The following is a 19483-nucleotide window of genomic DNA, read 5'->3' as shown; positions in this document are numbered from 1 at the left end:
TCTCTTTAAGAACTCGTGGAATTCATATATCGAGCTTTGAAACGAAACCAATTTGTTTCAAGTACTCATAAACAGTTCAATTTGACAAATTTAATCTCTTAGTGATTTCACGTGTTGTTATTCCGCAGTTTGCTTCAATCAGTACTTTTATTTTGTTTTCATTGGCTTCAATTAGCCATCCATAATGTGGTGCATCTTCAATACTGAAATTGCCAGAACAAAATTTTGTAAACCAGTTTTGGCATTGTCATTCTGTCAACACATCTCCACCATACATGTCACACAATTTTTTTCTTGCTTGAACGGCATTTTTATTTTTTTGGTAATAAAAAAGCAAAATATGCCGAAGATGCTGCTTTCAATCTTCCATATTTGATGGGACACAAAAAATAAACAATTGCACGAAATCAAACAAAATTTTTTACAAATAAGCTATAAAATGCTAGCTGTCAAAATATATAATGATAATATGGTTTAGAACGAAAATGGCGGAAAAAATACCACTAATCCGTCTAGTGGTAAAAAAAACGAACTTACTTTCCGAACAACCCAATAAAATTGATTGAGATTAAATTCTTACCTGCACAGAGAGTATTTCTGATATTCCTAAAGTAGCAGTTTTAGAACCAGCAATATCTTCAGTTTTCAAGTCTTTTATTTGATCTGAAGCTGTAATTTCCGAAATTTCGGTCGCTATATTAGAAGATATTGTCATCTCGGCAGTTTGAGTCCCAGGTAATTCATGAGGGAGAAATTCTTTTGCTTTCTCTTCAGTTAATGTTTGCTCAATACTTACTGATTGTTGAGAAACCAGATTTATCACAGCCTGCTTTTTTTTGTAGGAAAAAAGAAAACATAAGAAAAACAAAGATTAGAAATTTATAAATTTTATATAATTAAATTTTAGTATTTAATTGGAATTTTAAATATTCATGCATGATTTTAAACTTTCAAAGATTTAGTTTGATAATTACTTTTATGATAATCTATTATTTTATTTTAAAAAAAAAATACTAAAAATACTATGAACATGCTTTATTTTGTTATGTAAAAAATTATAAAAAGCATTTTAAGAATTATAAAGCATTGTTAATGCATTATAAAAATATTTATTACTTACAAATTTAATAGTTGTTTATTGTAAAATATTATTACTGTATAAAAATTTATTAATTTAATAAAATACAAAATTATTTTTAGCAAAATTAAGTTAAAAAAATTAATAATACTGCTTTATTAAATATGATATTTACAAAATATTACAATATTAGTTATACAATTGCAGAAACATATAAATAGAATTAATTACAGTAATCACATGTATTAATTACATGTATTTAATAATTTTTAATTACAAAATATAATAAAAAGAATTAATAAGCTTAAAAACAGCTATAATAATTTATTATTTATAAATAGTACACTGTGGATTAAAAAATAATTTATTAGTCATTTAAAGAGTAAAAAAATTATATTAGCTCAATAATTACAATTTTATATAAAAATAACCACATAAAAAGCATTTTAAAAGCTGCTAATTAGTTTAGCCACTATAAGACAATATAAGTTTTTATTAATAGCCAGTATAGCTATTTTACAAGATAAATAAGCATTTTTTTTATTTAATTGCTTCTTGTTAAAAGATATTAATGTATAATTTATTTTTTTAATATTAACAAAATGTTATATTATTATAATACAGTTATTAGTTTAACAATAAATATACGAATATTTGTTATAGTTTTACAATAATTACAGGAATGTATATGTTATATATAGTACAGTAATATATACAAATAATTTATTAATTACATATAAATAATTATTTACATAGTAAATACAATTTTTCACAATATACACAATTTTTGTTATGTATTATTAATATTTAAATCATTTTATACCTATTTTATTTTACTTCTTTATGCTTAATTACATTACTTTTTTGTATAAATGAATTTTCAAATTTATTAGTATTAATTGTTATTTTAAAAAAATATTGATTAACTACAGTAATTCTTGTATATGTTGATATCATTCTCTGATTGATATTGTATCTTAGGTATAATGATTAGTGATGTCATCTATTACAATTTAAGTATTTGTAAGAATAAACAGTAATAACTCCACTGTCTCAGAACTGGACAGTAGACCAAAAATATACCTCAAAGACAGTCCAGCAGTACAAAATCCTGACACCAAACATTTTCAGTCTATCCTGAAGACAGGAAAGTTGAAAGTATCTGGGTTTCATACTGCTGAACTGTCTGTTAGGTTTGTGGATATGGTATATTTTTAAGAATAAATATTATAATTTTATAAATTATAATATTTCATTGTTTTAAATTAACAATTTTAGAATTCAAAAGCAAAAAAATGTTTCTTTATAATAGGTATAAAAAGACTTAAATGTTACAATATGTGTTATTGTTTTAATAACATTTATTATTATACATTGTATTTATGTAAGCATCTTTTAATTAATTTTGCAATAATTAAAAGTATTATTCATTTTAATCGCTATAACAGTGGTAAATAAGTTAACAGATATTAAGTAAGCACATATATTACAGCATTTTAATAAAGCAATTAAAGCATTTTTTTCATTATTAGATGTCACCTTTTTATAAACAATAATGATATGATTATTTATTAAATTGAATTTTATATATAAATCATTAACGTGGTAAAACATTTTAAACAGTGATTTTCAAATTTTTATTGATACATATTTATTTTATGAAATTTGATAACATCCTGTAAAAATTATAATAGTTGGAAAATTCTGTAAAAATGATTGAAGTTTTATATTTGAAGTACATTGAATTTCATATATAAATGTACAATTATTTTGATAATCACTGTTTTAATATTGTTATTCTTTAATTATAATAGTTTTTTATTATATTATTAGCTTATTTTTAATATTTAAATTGTATATTAATGTTTAATAATACAGTTTAAATAGAATTTAGATAGTTTTTAAACACATGATATATAATAAGAATAGTGTTAATAGCAATTTGTTTATTTGTTCTGTGTTATGTGCTTGTTAGATTTGAAAATTATATATATGAAATAAATATAGCAATAAAGCATAATACAATGATTATTTGAATACTTGTTATTTTGGTAGAAGAGAATAATTGTTAAAAATAATGGCTTTGATTTATTAGATAACAGATATAAAGAATTTGCCCCTAGAATATCAACTGTTACAAGCTAAATGTTCTTTTTTTTATTAATTATACTACTGCTACATGTCATCGTATATTGTAAGTGTTCATATTAGATAATAAGTAAATATCTGTAGAATAATATTTAGAAGCATAAAATTATGAAGCATATATTAGCTGATAACCAGATTAAAGCAGTTGTTATTATAAAGCTGATTTAATTTTATTCTATTTGGCTTGTATTATAGTATTATTATGTCAGTTGCTTGGCTGTGATTTAGTTCTGTTAACTGGCTTCTGATTCAAATAAATTTTCTTCATATTTTTTTTCTGATACTTGCCTGTAGTGTATCTGGCTTGGCTTGTAATAATTCACCAGTCATTGCTTCTGTTACGACATCAGAAATAGCCATATGCTCCCTTGGAATGAAATTTACTTTTGCATTTGTTTCAAATGGAAGTTTGCCAGGTATGAATTCTTTTGATTTGCTGATTTCAGTTGTTTCTGAAATTATTAATGGTTCATGAGAAGCAAATGAAATTTGAGCAGTAGTTTCTTTTGGAGCTAATGGAGATAAAAATTCAGAAGGTTTCATTTCAGATGATATTTCTGAAACTGTAATTGATTCAATTGCTGTAATGGAAACATTAGCCTGTTCTTGAGCTGGTTTCTTGTCAGATACAAGTTCATCTGGAATGTCTGCTAATGTTGTAATGGATACATTAACATGTTCCCTGGGTGTTATAGCTAGTGATGCTTGCTTTTCCGTTGGTTTTTTATCAGATATTAAATCTTTGGATTTTTCTTCTAACAATACTTCTTCAACTATATATGATTCTTTTGTGGAATAGCCAACTCTAGCAGTAACAGATCCAGGTAATTGTGCACTTGTAAATTCTTCAGCTTTCATTTCTGACATTACTTCTGAAACTGCTACAGATTCTCTTGACATAATTTTTGATTTTGCTTTTATTTCAACAGCACGTTCTGGTATAAAGTCTGTTGGTTGCAACTCACTTAAAATTTCTGATACTGCTACAGATTGATGTGAAGATATGTTTACATCAGCTTTTTCCTCAGCTGGTTTATCTTTAGGTTTAAGTGTATCAAATTGATCTTGAAGAGTTACTTCAGAGACACCAATAGTTTCTTGACTAGCAATTTCATATGTTAATTTCTTTGGTTCAGGTTTTTCCATAAGTTTTAACTCTTCTGCTACTACTTCAGAAATAACCTCTGATATTGATATAGATTTTTTAGGAGTCCATATTTCTTTAGCTTGATGACTAAGAGGTGCCTCCTTTGTTTTAAATTCTTTAGAAGTTTGAGATGGAGTTATTTCTGATACAGTAAATGATTGTTTGGGAGTTATATTTAATAAAGCTGTAACTGCATCTGGTTTTTTAGAAGGAATAAATTCACCTGGTGCATGTGCTGCTGAAACTTCACAAACAGAAAGTGATTCTTTTGCCATCCATTGAATTCCTACTGTAACTTCTCCAGGTAACTTTCCTGGGGTAAAGATACCTGGTCTTTCTTCAGATGTTATTTCTGATACTTCAAATGATTCTATTTCAGAAAGGCCAATAGTTGCTTGTGCTGCTTTGGGTTTCTGCTTAATTATTAATTCTTCTGCTCCTTGTTCTGTTGTTACTTCAGATACTGATACTGATTGTTTAGTATCAATTAATGTTTTAGCTTTAACTTCACCTGGCAATGTACCTGGTAAAAATTCACCTGGATGTTCTCCTGCAGATATTTCAGAAACTGAAAATGATTCCATAGTAGTGAATTTCACTCCTGCTGTAACCTCTCCAGGTAACTTACCAGGAGCAAAGGTGCCAGGTCTTTCTTCAGAAGTTACTTCAGAGACTTCATATGATTCAATTTCAGAAAGACCAATAATTGCTTGGACTTCTTTTGGTTTTGGTTTTATTACTAAATCTTCTGCACCTTGTTGTGGAGTAACTTCAGATATTGATATCGATTGCCTAGTATCAATTGATTGTTTTGCTTTGACTTCTCCAGGTAATGTACCTGGTAAAAATTCACCTGGATGCTCTCCTGCAGATATTTCAGAAACTGAAAATGATTCCATAGTAGTGAATTTTACTCCTGCTGTAACTTCTCCTGGTAATTTTCCAGGTGCAAATGTTCCTGGTCTTTCTTCAGAAGTTACTTCAGAGACTTCATATGATTCAATTTCAGAAAGTCCAATAAATGCCTGGACTTCTTTTGGTTTTTGTTTAATTATCAATTCTTCTGCTCCTTGTTCTGCAGTAACTTCAGAAATTGATATTGACTGTTTGGTATCAATTAATGTCTTGGCTTTTACTTCTCCTGGTAATGTTCCTGGTAGAAATTCTCCTGGATGTTCTCCAGCAGATATTTCAGAAACAGAAAATGATTCCATAGTAGTGAATTTTACTCCTGCTGTAACTTCTCCTGGTAATTTTCCAGGTGCAAATGTTCCTGGTCTTTCTTCTGATGTTATTTCAGATATTTCAAATGATTCAATTTCAGAAAGTCCAATAACTGCTTGGACTTCTTTTGGTTTTGGTTTCAATATTAATTCTTCTGCACCCTGTTCTGTTGTTACTTCAGAAATAGATATTGATTGTTTAGTATCAATTGTTCTTTTAGCTTTCACTTCTCCTGGCAAAGTTCCAGGCAAGAATTCTCCTGGATGCTCTCCTGCTGAAATTTCAGAAACTGAGAAGGATTCCTTAGTTGTAAATTTTATACCTGCAGTAACTTCACCAGGTAATTTACCAGGAGCAAAAGTACCTGGTCTTTCCTCAGAGGTAATTTCAGATACCTCAAATGACTCAATTTCAGAAATGCCTATGATTGCTTGAGCTTCTTTTGGTTTTTGCTTAATTATTAATTCTTCAGCACCCTGTTCTGTTGTTACTTCAGAAATTGAGATAGACTGCTTAGTATCAATTAAGGTTTTAGCTTTCACTTCTCCAGGTAATGTTCCAGGCATGAATTCTCCAGGATGTTCTCCTGCTGAAATTTCAGACACTGAGAAGGATTCTTTAGTTGTAAATTTTATACCTGCAGTAACTTCACCAGGTAATTTACCAGGAGCAAAAGTACCTGGTCTTTCCTCAGATGTTATTTCAGATACTTCAAATGATTCAATTTCAGAAAGCCCAATAACTGCTTGGACTTCTTTTGGTTTTGGTTTTAATATTAATTCTTCTGCACCTTGTTCAGTTGTGACTTCAGATATTGATAATGACTGCTTTGTGTCAATTGCCCTTCTTGCTTTTACCTCTCCTGGCAAGGTACCTGGTAAGAATTCTCCAGGATGTTCACCTGCAGATATTTCAGAGACTGAGAATGATTCTTTTGTCGTAAATTTAACTCCAGCTGTAACTTCTCCAGGTAATCTGCCTGGTGCAAATGTTCCTGGTCTCTCTTCAGATGTTATTTCAGACACTTCAAATGATTCAATTTCAGAAACACCTATGATTGCTTGAGCTTCTTTTGGTTTTTGCTTAATTATTAATTCTTCTGCTCCTTGTTCTGTTGTTACTTCAGAAATAGAGATAGACTGCTTAGTATCAATTAAGGTTTTAGCTTTCACTTCTCCAGGTAATGTTCCTGGCAAGAATTCTCCTGGATGTTCACCTGCAGATATTTCAGACACTGAGAAGGATTCTTTAGTTGTAAATTTTATACCTGCAGTAACTTCACCAGGTAATTTACCAGGAGCAAAAGTTCCTGGTCTCTCTTCAGATGTTACTTCAGATATTTCAAATGATTCAATTTCAGAAAGCCCAATAACTGCTTGGACTTCTCTTGGTTTTGGTTTTAATATTAATTCTTCTGCACCTTGTTCTGTTGTTACTTCTGAAATAGATATTGATTGCTTAGTATCAATAGCCCTTTTAGCCTTCACTTCTCCTGGCAAAGTTCCAGGCAAGAATTCTCCTGGATGTTCTCCTGCAGATATTTCAGAGACTGAGAATGATTCTTTAGTTGTAAATTTTATACCTGCAGTAACTTCACCAGGTAATTTACCAGGAGCAAAAGTACCTGGTCTTTCCTCAGATGTTATTTCAGATACTTCAAATGATTCAATTTCAGAAACACCTATGATTGCTTGAGCTTCTTTTGGTTTTTGCTTAATTATTAGTTCTTCAGCACCCTGTTCTGTTGTTACTTCAGAAATAGAAATTGATTGCTTAGTATCAATTAAAGTTTTAGCTTTAACTTCACCAGGTAATGTTCCTGGTAAGAATTCTCCTGGATGTTCACCTGCAGATATTTCAGAGACAGAGAATGATTCCTTAGTTGTGAATTTAACTCCGGCCGTAACTTCTCCAGGTAATTTGCCTGGTGCAAAAGTGCCTGGTCTTTCTTCTGAAGTAATTTCAGATATCTCAAATGATTCAATTTCTGATACTCCTATTTTTGCCTGTGCTTCTTTTGGTTTCTGTTTAATAATTAATTCTTCTGCACCTTGTTCAGTTGTGACTTCAGAAATTGATAATGACTGCTTTGTGTCAATTGCCCTTCTTGCTTTTACCTCTCCTGGCAAGGTACCTGGTAAGAATTCTCCTGGATGTTCACCTGCAGATATTTCAGAGACAGAGAATGATTCCTTAGTTGTGAATTTAACTCCGGCCGTAACTTCTCCAGGTAATTTGCCTGGTGCAAAAGTGCCTGGTCTTTCTTCTGAAGTAATTTCAGATATCTCAAATGATTCAATTTCTGATACTCCTATTTTTGCCTGTGCTTCTTTTGGTTTCTGTTTAATAATTAATTCTTCTGCACCTTGTTCTGTTGTTACTTCAGAAATTGAGATGGACTGCTTTGTGTCAATTGCCCTTCTTGCTTTTACCTCTCCTGGCAATGTACCTGGTAAAAATTCTTCAGGCTGCTCTCCAGCTGAAATTTCCGAAACAGAAAATGATTCTTTAGTTGTAAATTTAATTCCTGCTGTTACTTCACCAGGTAATCTGCCTGGTGCAAATGTTCCTGGTCGTTCTTCAGATGTAATTTCTGATATTTCAAATGATTCAATTTCTGACACTCCTACGATTGCTTGAGCTTCCTTTGGCTTTTGTTTAATTATTAATTCTTCAGCACCCTGTTCTGTTGTTACTTCAGAAATTGAGATGGACTGCTTAGTATCAATTAAGGTTTTAGCTTTCACTTCTCCAGGTAATGTACCTGGCAAAAATTCTCCAGGGTGTTCACCTGCAGATATTTCAGAAACTAAGAATGATTCTTTGGTGGTGAATTTCACACCTGCTGTAACTTCACCAGGTAATTTACCAGGAGCAAATGTACCTGGTCTTTCTTCAGAGGTAATTTCAGATATTTCAAATGATTCTATTTCTGACACCCCTATTTTTGCTTGTACTTCTTTTGGTTTTTGTAGGGTTATTAATTCTTCTGTGCCTTGTTCAGTTGTTACTTCAGAAATTGAGATGGACTGCTTTGTGTCAATTGCTCTTCTTGCTTTGACCTCTCCAGGTAATGTACCTGGTAAAAATTCTTCAGGCTGCTCTCCAGCTGAAATTTCCGAAACAGAAAATGATTCCTTAGTTGTAAATTTAATTCCTGCTGTTACTTCACCGGGTAATTTACCAGGAGCAAAAGTACCTGGACTTTCTTCAGATGTTATTTCAGATACTTCAAATGATTCAATTTCAGAAACACCTAGAACTGCCCTTACTTCCTTTGGTTTCTGTTTAATAACTAATTCTTGTGTTTCTTGTTCTGTAGTAACTTCAGAAATTGATACTGATTGTTTTGTATCGATTAATGTTTTTGCTTTTACTTCTCCTGGCAGTCTTCCTGGTAGGAATTCTTCTGGTTGTTCTCCTGTGGCTATTTCAGAAACTGCAAATGATTCCTTAGTTGTGAATTTAACTCCAGCTTTAACTTCTCCAGGTAATTTTCCTGGGGCAAATATTCCAGGTCTTTCTTCTGAAGTAATTTCTGATATTTGAAATGATTCTGTTTCTGATATAGCAATATCTGCTTGCATTGGTTTAGGCAAAGGTATCGGCTTCAAATCTCCAGCTTCCTGTTCTGTTGTAATTTCTGAAATAGTCAATGGTTGTACTGAACTTACTAATGACTTTGCTTTCACTGTTCCTGGTATTTGATCTTTGGCAAATTCCCCTAATCCTTCCTGAGATTCAATTTCAGCTACTGCTATATGTTCAGCGGTACTTATAGTTAAACCTGCTCGGACATCATGTGTTTTAATATGTTTAAAATCTTCTGAAATTTGTTCTGTTCTCACTTCGGATATTGTAAGTGGCTGTTGCGGGGATACTTTTATTTGAGCACTTACCTTTTTCTCTATATCAGGTACAACTAATTGCTGAACCTGAGATTCAGCTGTAATTTCTGTAACAGAAATATGTTCTGTAGTTGTAAGGTGCTGAATTGCTGATTGAGTTTGACTTGGAATAATTTTAAGTTGTTCTGTGATATCTTCTACCATTTTTGGAAGTGTTTGCAATTCTGGCATTGATGGTTTTATGGTAGAAGCTATTTCTATTTGTTGTCTCTTTCTAGTTTCAAGTTCAATATCAATTTCTTCAACTTCTTTCACTTTTTCAATAATTTGTTTTTCTCTCTTTTTCTCTACAATCTCCTTCTTCTTTGGTTTCTTCTCAATTGTAGTTATTGTTATTTCTTGTTCTTCTCTTTTTCTTTCAGTTGGTTTTATAGTAATTTCTTCCTTCTCTGGTTTCTTTTTTATACTTTTAAGATGTACTTCTTGTTCCTCTTTTTCAATTGTTTCAGTAGTAATTTCTTCTTTTGGTTTGGTTGTAATAACAATTTGTTCTCTTTGTGGTTTCTTTTCTATAGTTTCAATTGTTACTTCTTGCCTTCTCCTTTCTATACTCTCTAACTATAGTTTCAATTGTTACTTCTTGCCTTCTCCTTTCTATACTCTCTAATGTGATTTCTCTTTCTTCTGGTTCTTTCTTAGTAAGTTCAAATATCACTTTCTTTGGCTCCTCTGGTTTCTTTTCTATTGTTTCAATTGTAACCTCCTGTTTCTTTCTCTCTACACTTTCAATTGTGACCTCTTGTTCTTTTGGTTTCTTCAATACTGGTTTTAAAACAACTTCTTCTTTCTTTGGCTTCTTTTCTATACTCTTTAATGTTATTTCTTGTCTTGTAGTTTCTGTTATGATTTCTTCTTCTTCAGCTTTTCTTGGTATAGGCTTTAATACAACTTCCTCTTTTACAGGTTTCTTCTCTATAGGTTTCCTTTTTACAGGTTTTAATGTCACTTCTTCTCTTGTTATTTCAGTAACTTCTTTTTCTGTTGGCTTTTTCTCTTTAGTTTTAATAACAATTTGTTCTCTTTGAGGTTTCTTCTCTATAGTTTCAATTGTAATTTCATGTCGTCGTTTTTCAATACTTTCTAAAGTAATTTCCCTCTCCTCTGGTTCTTTCTTAGTAATCTCTAGGATTACCTTCTTTGGTTCTTCTGGTTTCTTTTCAATTGCCTCAACTGTAACTTCTTGTACTCTTCTTTCAATACTTTCTAAAGTAATCTCTCTTTCTTCTGGTTCTTTCTTAGTAATCTCTAAGATTACCTTCTTTGGCTCTTCTGGTTTCCTTTCAATTGTCTCTATTGTTACTTCTTGAGTTTTTCTCTGTATACTCTCTATTGTGACTTCTTGATCTTTAGGTTTCTTCAAAACTGGTGTTACAACTTCTTTTTCTTTCTTTGGTTTCTTTTCTATAGATTTTAAAGTAATATCTTTTGTTGATTTTTCAATACTTACGGTTTCTTCTTCTCTCTCGAATATTGGCAATGGTTCTACTTTCTCTTCCAAGGGTAATTTTTGGATTTCTTCTTTTTGCAGTTTCTTTTCTTTAGGTTTCTTTTTACTTGGTTTCTTTTCTGGTTTTTCTTCTTTTGGCTTAGGCTCTTCTTTTCTTTTTATGGGTTTTAATATAACTTGTTCTCTTTCAGGTTCTTTCTCTTTAGGTTTTTGAACAATTTTTTTCTTCTTTTCAACAGTTTCAGTTGGCTCTTGTTTTTTCTTTTCTCTGGTTTTAATGATCATTTCTTCTGTTTGTGGCTTTTTCTCAATACTTTCAATAGTTATTTCATGTTTTCGTTTTTCTATACTTTCTAGTGTAATTTCTCTTTCTGGCTGAGGTTTCTCTCCAATTATTATTTCCTTTAATGCTATATCTTTTTGTTCTGGTTTTCTCTCAATACTCTCAATGGAAACATCTCGTCTTCTCTTTTCAATAGTTTCAATGATAAATTCTCTCGCTTCCTGTTTTAATGGTTTCAATGTCACTGTTTCTCTTTCTGGTTCTTTATCAATAATTTTTGCTGTCATCGGCTTCCTTTCTTTGCTTTCAACTGTAATTATTTTTCTAGGAATAGGTTTTAATGAAACTATTTCAGGTTCTTCTTCTTTAGGCTTAGGTCTTTGTACAATTGGTTTTCGCTTAACAAATGTTAATTCTGAAGTACTTGTTTCTGTTTTCTGTGTTATTGTTTTTTCTTTAGGTTTAATTATTTTCTGTACTGGATATTGGATTTCACTTCCATTTATGAGAGGTTTTTCAGGTTCTTCCTGAATAGGTTCTTCTGGTCTTAGTACAATTTCTTCCTGTCTAATTTTTGTCCATATACCAGAAAGATAATCTTCTCTAGTAACTAAAAAGAAATTTTATTCATTGAAAGTTATTTTAACCGAAAAATGATATATAATTTAATATTTTTATTTATTTTTTACTTTTTTAATAAATAGCATTAAAAATATTAAAAATAGATATTAAAATATTGAAGATATTTAAAAATTAATTTTTAAAACTTTCAATATATGAATGAACTTTATGAGGTTAAACTTTAATAATTTTCATAAACAATACATTATAATTTTTTATTAAATATTTCAAGTATTTATTAACATTTTTTGTATAATTTCCATTGAAACTGATATTTTATAGTGTGAATAAGATGATAAAATATTCAAATTATTTTATATATGAAACAAGTACAGTAAGAATCCACTTAATGCTGCATCGATTAATACTGATTTGATATAACGCAGTCTACTTGAAGCTTAAAAAAAACTCAAAATTTACACTAAAAATTTACAATATTCAAATTATTGCAGCATTTCATTGATTATTTCCAAACATGAACCAGTCAGCAAAAGGTGGCAATTTCTTGTAGTGCTGTACTTTCCTTAAATCTATGTTTGATGCAATTTTGGAAAAAATATATCATCATGGATGCCATAGACAATACAGTAGAGTCTCGAAACTCAGCCTAATGTGGACCGAAGGGTGGCCGAGTTTGTGAAAATGCCGGGTTATTGGGAATGGCGTTAAAAAAGTAAGTATGAGCGTTTCCTCAGAAAATACTGTACTGTACTTGTATGTATTGTTTACTTCAGAATACAACAGAGAATAAACTGCCCAAATACCCTTAAACAAAGGAAAAGTACGTCTTTTATGAAGGCATAGAGCCTTTACTACATGAAAATGAAAATTAATGAATACACTGTGTACAGTAATTTACTTGTTAAGACAGACCTCAGAAAAACACTTTATGAGGCATAAAGCTGTCTTTATCATGAAAATTAATTAACTAAGGTATTTTTTGCCCTGCCAGGGTATGGCCGAGTTATCTGGAGTGCCGGGTTATCGAGTGCCGAGTTTTCGAGGCTCTACTGTATTAACTTTGCTTGGCAAGAATTAACTGATAAATGCATGAAAAAAGTATGGAAGAAGTTATGGCTGAAGGTATCTAAGAATTCTCAACGAGAAGAACCTATCACTGTATCATTAGGTTGACCAAATCGTCAACCTAATCAATACAGCAAGTCTAGGAGGTGTAGACAAGCAGGATATTGAGGAGTTACTGCAGGTTTCTGGTGAGAGCCTTTCCAACAATGACCTTCATGAACTGGCAGAACAAGGAATTCATGTAGAACTGGAAAACAGAGATTCTGAAAAGGAAGAACCCAAGAAATTTCCCTAAAGATTTGCTTAGTAAAAGTTTGGTAACAATAACTGAAATTGTTGATCAAATTGTAGCGAATGATCCAGATTTTGAAAGAGTGCAAAAGCAAGACAAGTCGTTTTGGATGTAATCTCTTGCTACAAACATTTGTTTAAGGAAAGAAAAAGTGACAAATGAAACTACACAACTTTATCACAAAACACAAAAATTTCAGAATAGCCAGGACCTTCATCACAAAAATGAACTTTACATTTCTGTGTGCATATGTTTGTGTTATTTAACATATATTATTATGCAAATTAATAAAAAAATAACTTAAAATTAAAGTAAAATTTGTTTATTTTTGGTCATGTGTTCCCCTTTCCCTATTTACTCTATGTTAAAATGACCTCATTTAACACTGTGTCGTTTTAGTGGGGGATGTGTTCTTAGACGACAAAGCACTAAATGAAACAGTGTTAAACGAGGTCATTTTAACATTATAATTAAATTATTAAATTAAATTAATTAATTAAATTATAAAATTATAATTAAATTGTTGTAATTATGTTAATTATTATGTGAGAATGTAGTAATATCCATTAAAACATTGGAAAACAGGTTTCACATTTTCCATTACAATTTCTCATTGTGGGTACCTTGTTCACGTGACATGTGTCCAACAGATAATCATTTTCTTCCTATGCTCATTACAACATATTCATTGCCACTCCTTTCACAATAGCCACAATTCTACAGCTTCTGTAAATTACTCATTGTGCACAAAGATGAGCAATTCACCTTTGTGAACTGCAGAATACAAAATGCTTTCTCTGTTGTAGAGTCACCATTTTCATTTACAGTGCTTCCTGGAGGTAGTAACGACAAGATGTTTTAATGCAGATGGAAGATGAAACTCAGACATTTAGTTTATGGTATATATTACATACTTCTTGAAGAATAATTAACATAAATACAGTAATTTAAAATGGTAGCATTCATTTTGGAAGACTATATATATAAATAGAATATATAGATTAAAAAATTGTGCTACTGTGATAAAATTAAAAGCTGGTACCAATATTTTTAATTAAGCATTAGTGAGTATAATCTTAAAATATTAATTTAAAGTTGTAAAAAAATGTATAAAATTTATAATACAGTGTAGCAAATTAATATTAGATTTTTTATATTGAATTAAAAACATTGAATTTAATTTTAAATATAATTAAATAAATTTAAAATAGAATTTATGTATTTATAAAACTTTGCAAGAAATGTCATTATTACAGCTTTTATTTTTACTATTTTGTATTACTAATATATTATTATAGTAAGAAACACAATAGATTTATTATTTATGATAAAGAATAATAAATATCATACACACCTCCAACATATAGGAATGCAGTTGATATTTGTTCACCATTTTCATTTACCGCCTTGCATGTATATCTTCCTTCCACATCATAATCAATTCGAAGAATATGCAGAAGAATACGATCTTCTAAGTAGGTAACTCGATAACGACCTGTTGTCACATCTATTTCCCGGTCATTAAAATACCAAGTTACTTGTGGTCTAGGATTTCCACTTATTATACATTCAATCGTTGTTGAACTTCCAATAGTTTTTGCAAAGACATCCCTAAGAGGTGCTCTAAATGTAGGTGGTTGAGGTTTCTCTGTAATAAGTTTTAAGAAATTTTTTAATAAGAAATAAGTAATCTGTAAAAACCTAATAAAACTATTAATCATCCTCAAGAATGCTCATCATCTTAGGTACAGTACATGAAGTTTTTCTTGTTTTTTTCTAAATCTCTCATTACTTACTCATTACAAAAACAAGAAATTTATATGTGTATATTAAATCTAAATGTTTTCAATCTTAATTTTTATTTTTAGGAATACTAAAAACAATTTGAATAAACATTTTGTTTGAAATTGTTAAATTTCTTAAAAATAAATTCAGTAACAAAAATTCAGTAATAAATTAATTCAGTAACGAAAAATAACAAAATACAATAATAATTCTGTGAGTTTTTTCTAATGATAATAAGTTTCTTAACATTCTTCAGGAATAAAGTCTTTATTGGGAATTTTTTAATGCTTTTTGAAACTGTATAAAGTGTGATAATAATGACAACATTGGAAATTTCTATATGTTTTATTCAGTTTTCTTATGAATATATAAAGTTTTTAAATTAACAAGATATTGACAAAATGGCTTTATACTTTAAAAACTTATAAATGTTTATCAAATTTGAATAATCCGACACTGTCATCATCATCAAAAGCTAGACAATTAATGATAACAATAACTTTAATTTTAGTTTTTTTTTTCATATGAGGGTAGTTTAATTTTTACATAATCAGTAGATTTTCCAATCACTGTAATTGTATTTTATTTAAAAAAAAAATAGCATTATGTGAATAGAAATGGTCATAAGCAGGGGGTCCCCAAACTACAGCCTGAGAGCCAGATCTGGCCCACGATGAGATTTTATCTAGTTCAATAACTAGCTTCTAGATAACTAAAAAAAAAATCACAATTTAAAAAAATATTTAACTTGTATTAAACAATTCAAACTGAAGCCAGGGAGAGTAAGCAATAAGACCACATTTATTTAAAAACAGAGGTCCCATTTTTTTGGAAAATCCAAAACTTGGATAACTACCTAACTGCTTCCCAAAATAAATGATATTTGTAATGTATTTTCTTAATAATCATAGAACCAGAGCCGGTCCTACCATAGGGCGAACGGAGCAGACGCTCCAGGCGCCAAGTCCTAGGGAGTGCCTCAGTAGTAAAGAAAATTAAAAGGTATAAATTAGGGGCAACCAAGGGGGCACCATAATAGGATCTCGCTCCATCTTAAAACAGGCCTTGGGCCGGCACTGCATAGAACCTTATTAAAATTTACATATATAGATATGTGCAATATTAAATCACTCTGGCCCACTGCTGTTGTCAGAATTAGTAATGTGGCCCTCCTCTTGAAAAGTTTGGGGACCCGTGTCATAAATATTAGAAAAAAATATTTGACCATGCAGTATGATTAATTGATTATGTCATTCCAAAATTATGTAATGATACATTCAATACGCAGTAGACCCTTGTTATATTGCTCCTTATTATATCACTCATTCAGATACATTGCATATTTTTTTTCTCCCAAATATGAAAGCGCTTAACCAATAATGGATAGCTGCATTGGTTATATTGTGTCATCTGATATATCACTTGTTTGCTTTGTCTCCCTACATGCACGATATAATGATGAGCTACCTTATTGTTTTTATACATGACAGACTACTAATTATTTATAAAATACAAACACTCAAAAGTAGCTTTGTAACTACTAAATTATATTCTAATAAAAGCATGCTAAGAAATAATGCAGTAACATTTGATCTTACTTAATATATATTAAGCTAATGTATATAATTTTGATTATTACATATAAGCAATTGCTTGTATGTATATTATGGAACAAATAAGATGCTCAATGCAATAATTGTTATTTATTTCAATTCATTTAAGTCATTTAAATAAACTAATTTTTCAACAGTGTGCTATGCACAGAGTGGTCCATAAGTCAGATAACCATGACATCAATTACACAATTACATTTGAATTACATGAACAAGTTATAAAAGAACTTTGATACATTTTTTTAAAGTATTGTAATTTATGAGTTAAAAACAAATTATTTCATTTTGAGAAATTAAGGTTCTGCAATGGTTAACTGACTTTTGGACCTAGGGATGCATTAACAGATACACAACCAAGTTGCTTTTGCCTTCTAAGGAACCTCATCTCACTGCTCATTAGTAATATTTTTGTACTATATCTGTATTTGTATAATGCCTTCCTAGTAAAAATATCATTTCACCATTTTTAAATATCAAGTGATAGCTCAAAAATCTCTTTAGATATGATGTTTTAAATGACCAAATGATGAGGTATTATATCATTTGATATAACTAATGATATGATTTCAAATGACCAAATAAATAATGTGACATGCTATGAAATGATGGTATCACTTGTTATTGAGTAATGTCATTTGAAATCAATCGGAAACCATTACAAAAATGATATCAAGAGATATTGTGTCTAAGATGATTTTCAGACAGTTTCAAATGAAACAAGTGCATTTTTACAATATTTTTCAAGGTATTTTCAAAAGCTTCTAGACATGATATCAAATGATGTCAATTGCAACAAGTTACTTGACATTATTTCAAAAATTTAAAGTGCACAAAATATTTTAACAGATGAAAATAAATAATACATCATGAAAACACTAAGTGATATCTTTCCTATCATTTGCCAAATACAACATGATGTCAAATGTTGTTATATCGTATCATGTCTTGTCATTTGAAATCATGTACTGTACCATTAACACACAACTTCAAATGATATTTTTACTAGGGAGCTCTAAAGAAATTGGGCTAGGACTCTTAAAAAGTATTTAAAATAGCCATCCGTACCACTCTATATTATTAGAGATTTACGTAAATTTTAAAATTAAAGATAAGTTTTAAATTACTTATCTATATAAAATTTAGAACTTAATTATAGATTATAAATTACAGTAAGTAGAAAACCTATCCTACCAGCTTCTCGTTTCCTTGTTTCTTCATGAACTATCCAATCAGGTTTCTTTGGAGTATATTCTACATATTAAATATTAAATATTTTAGTAATTCTGCTATAGAAAGTTAGTTTTAAAAATAATTTTTAAAAGTTTCTTCACTCACACAACATGACACTGACTTTTTATATGAATGGAAGAATATTGTGTTGATGTATGAACAATATTGATGTTTGAATGTTTAATGTAAAATAATGACAACATACAATTTTTTTATAAAAATAGTTTTATTAAAATATATTTCATACAAAGTATTTAAAAAAAAAAATCCATGAGTTATTCTGATGCTGTGCTAAAAACTTTTAAAATAAAATTATTTATTAAAAGATAAAAATATTAAAATTATAAAATGTTATTAAAAATAAAAAACATATATAAATTTAAAATAAATGAGAAAATAAATTCATCTTATTTTCTTGAAATAGTTGTAAATATCTTGTATTGATTGAATGCTAACTTTGGACTATATGAAGGATGTTGCAGGATCTTCCAATTCCTCTGCGCCAACCACAGTTTGGATTAATTTGACCTGTGGAGTATAGTCTAGATTTAGCCCCCTTGGATTTTCATTTATTCAGACCTTTAAACAAATCTTTTGGCAGGGAAATTCTTTGCAGATCAGGAGGAATTGGAAGACACTGTTCTGGACTACTCGAGCAACTTGACAACAGTACCATGTAAAGATGTTCAAACTAGTGTCATGTTAGGATAAATGTCTCAATGTTTACAACAATTATGTCAAGAAATAAACAAAAGTATGTAGTTTTTGTGGAATGTATTAAATATTTTCTGTAATTATAAATGTTAGTGTAATTTTGGCCTGTACCTTTAATATCAGACTCCCCTTGTAAATACTCCTAAAAAGAAGTAAAGCATGAACATAAATTTATTTATTCTAGAATAAATTTATTGTAAATGGATTTGTAAATGAAGGTGAATTGGAAAAAACAACATATTTTCCCAAAAGTATCACCTAATTGCTACTGATTACATATAGAACAGGGGTGGCAAACCTATGGCATGCGTGCCCAAAGTGGCACGTAAGGAGAAATCATCTGGCATGTATCATACAATTTCTGTCTTTTTCAATCATCTTTTCAGTTTATCACCTGATCATCCTTTTTTTAATCAGCGTTTTACATTTATTCTAATTAAAGCATATTCGTTTAATTTCTTTAAATATCTTTATTCGAAGTCTGAAACTTTGACACGCATAAACATCTCTAAAGCTAAGTATGCTTACAATATGGCACACAAACACAAAAAGGTTCACCATCCCTGATATAGTAGATATCACAGCAGATGCATTCTTAGCACCCAAGCACAACATATATAATTGTGCATGTTTTAATAGCATGATAATAGAATAGTCATTTTTAATATTAGTATAACATTTAATTTTAATTATTTGTTGTCTATTATAGCACCTATATGTGTGTACCATAATAAATATATGTTTTATTGAAAAAATTAGTATATCTATTTAATATTTTTCTTCTTTATGTTTTGTACATTTTGATATTTCTATTTTTTATTGAAATTATGAACTTCTATAAGACATTTTACCATTTTTATAAATATCAAGAAGAAGCAACTGCTTTAAGGAAACCAAAAGTTTTTGCCAAGGAGAAATGTTTTCAGATCTTTATTCAGATAAGAACATATTTACTGTTATTACTAAT

General features: G+C 29.7%; 1 protein-coding gene across 1 annotated transcript in view; it reads right to left on the bottom strand.

The window, feature by feature from the left end:
* Positions 1-19483, bottom strand: part of LOC111628011 (titin-like) — a 235651-nt gene that overhangs the window by 92273 nt on the left and 123895 nt on the right. Inside the window, 5 exon segments of the mRNA XM_023371728.1 lie at positions 581-829; positions 3515-10040; positions 10090-11845; positions 14529-14822; positions 17764-17823. Of these exon segments, the coding sequence (XP_023227496.1) occupies positions 581-829; positions 3515-10040; positions 10090-11845; positions 14529-14822; positions 17764-17823 (8885 nt within the window).

Source organism: Centruroides sculpturatus, unplaced genomic scaffold (genome assembly GCF_000671375.1).
Source record: "Centruroides sculpturatus isolate CEXI.00-Female unplaced genomic scaffold, Cexi_2.0 scaffold545, whole genome shotgun sequence".
NCBI lineage: Eukaryota > Metazoa > Arthropoda > Arachnida > Scorpiones > Buthidae > Centruroides > Centruroides sculpturatus.
This window is presented reverse-complemented; position numbering and strand designations above follow the sequence as displayed.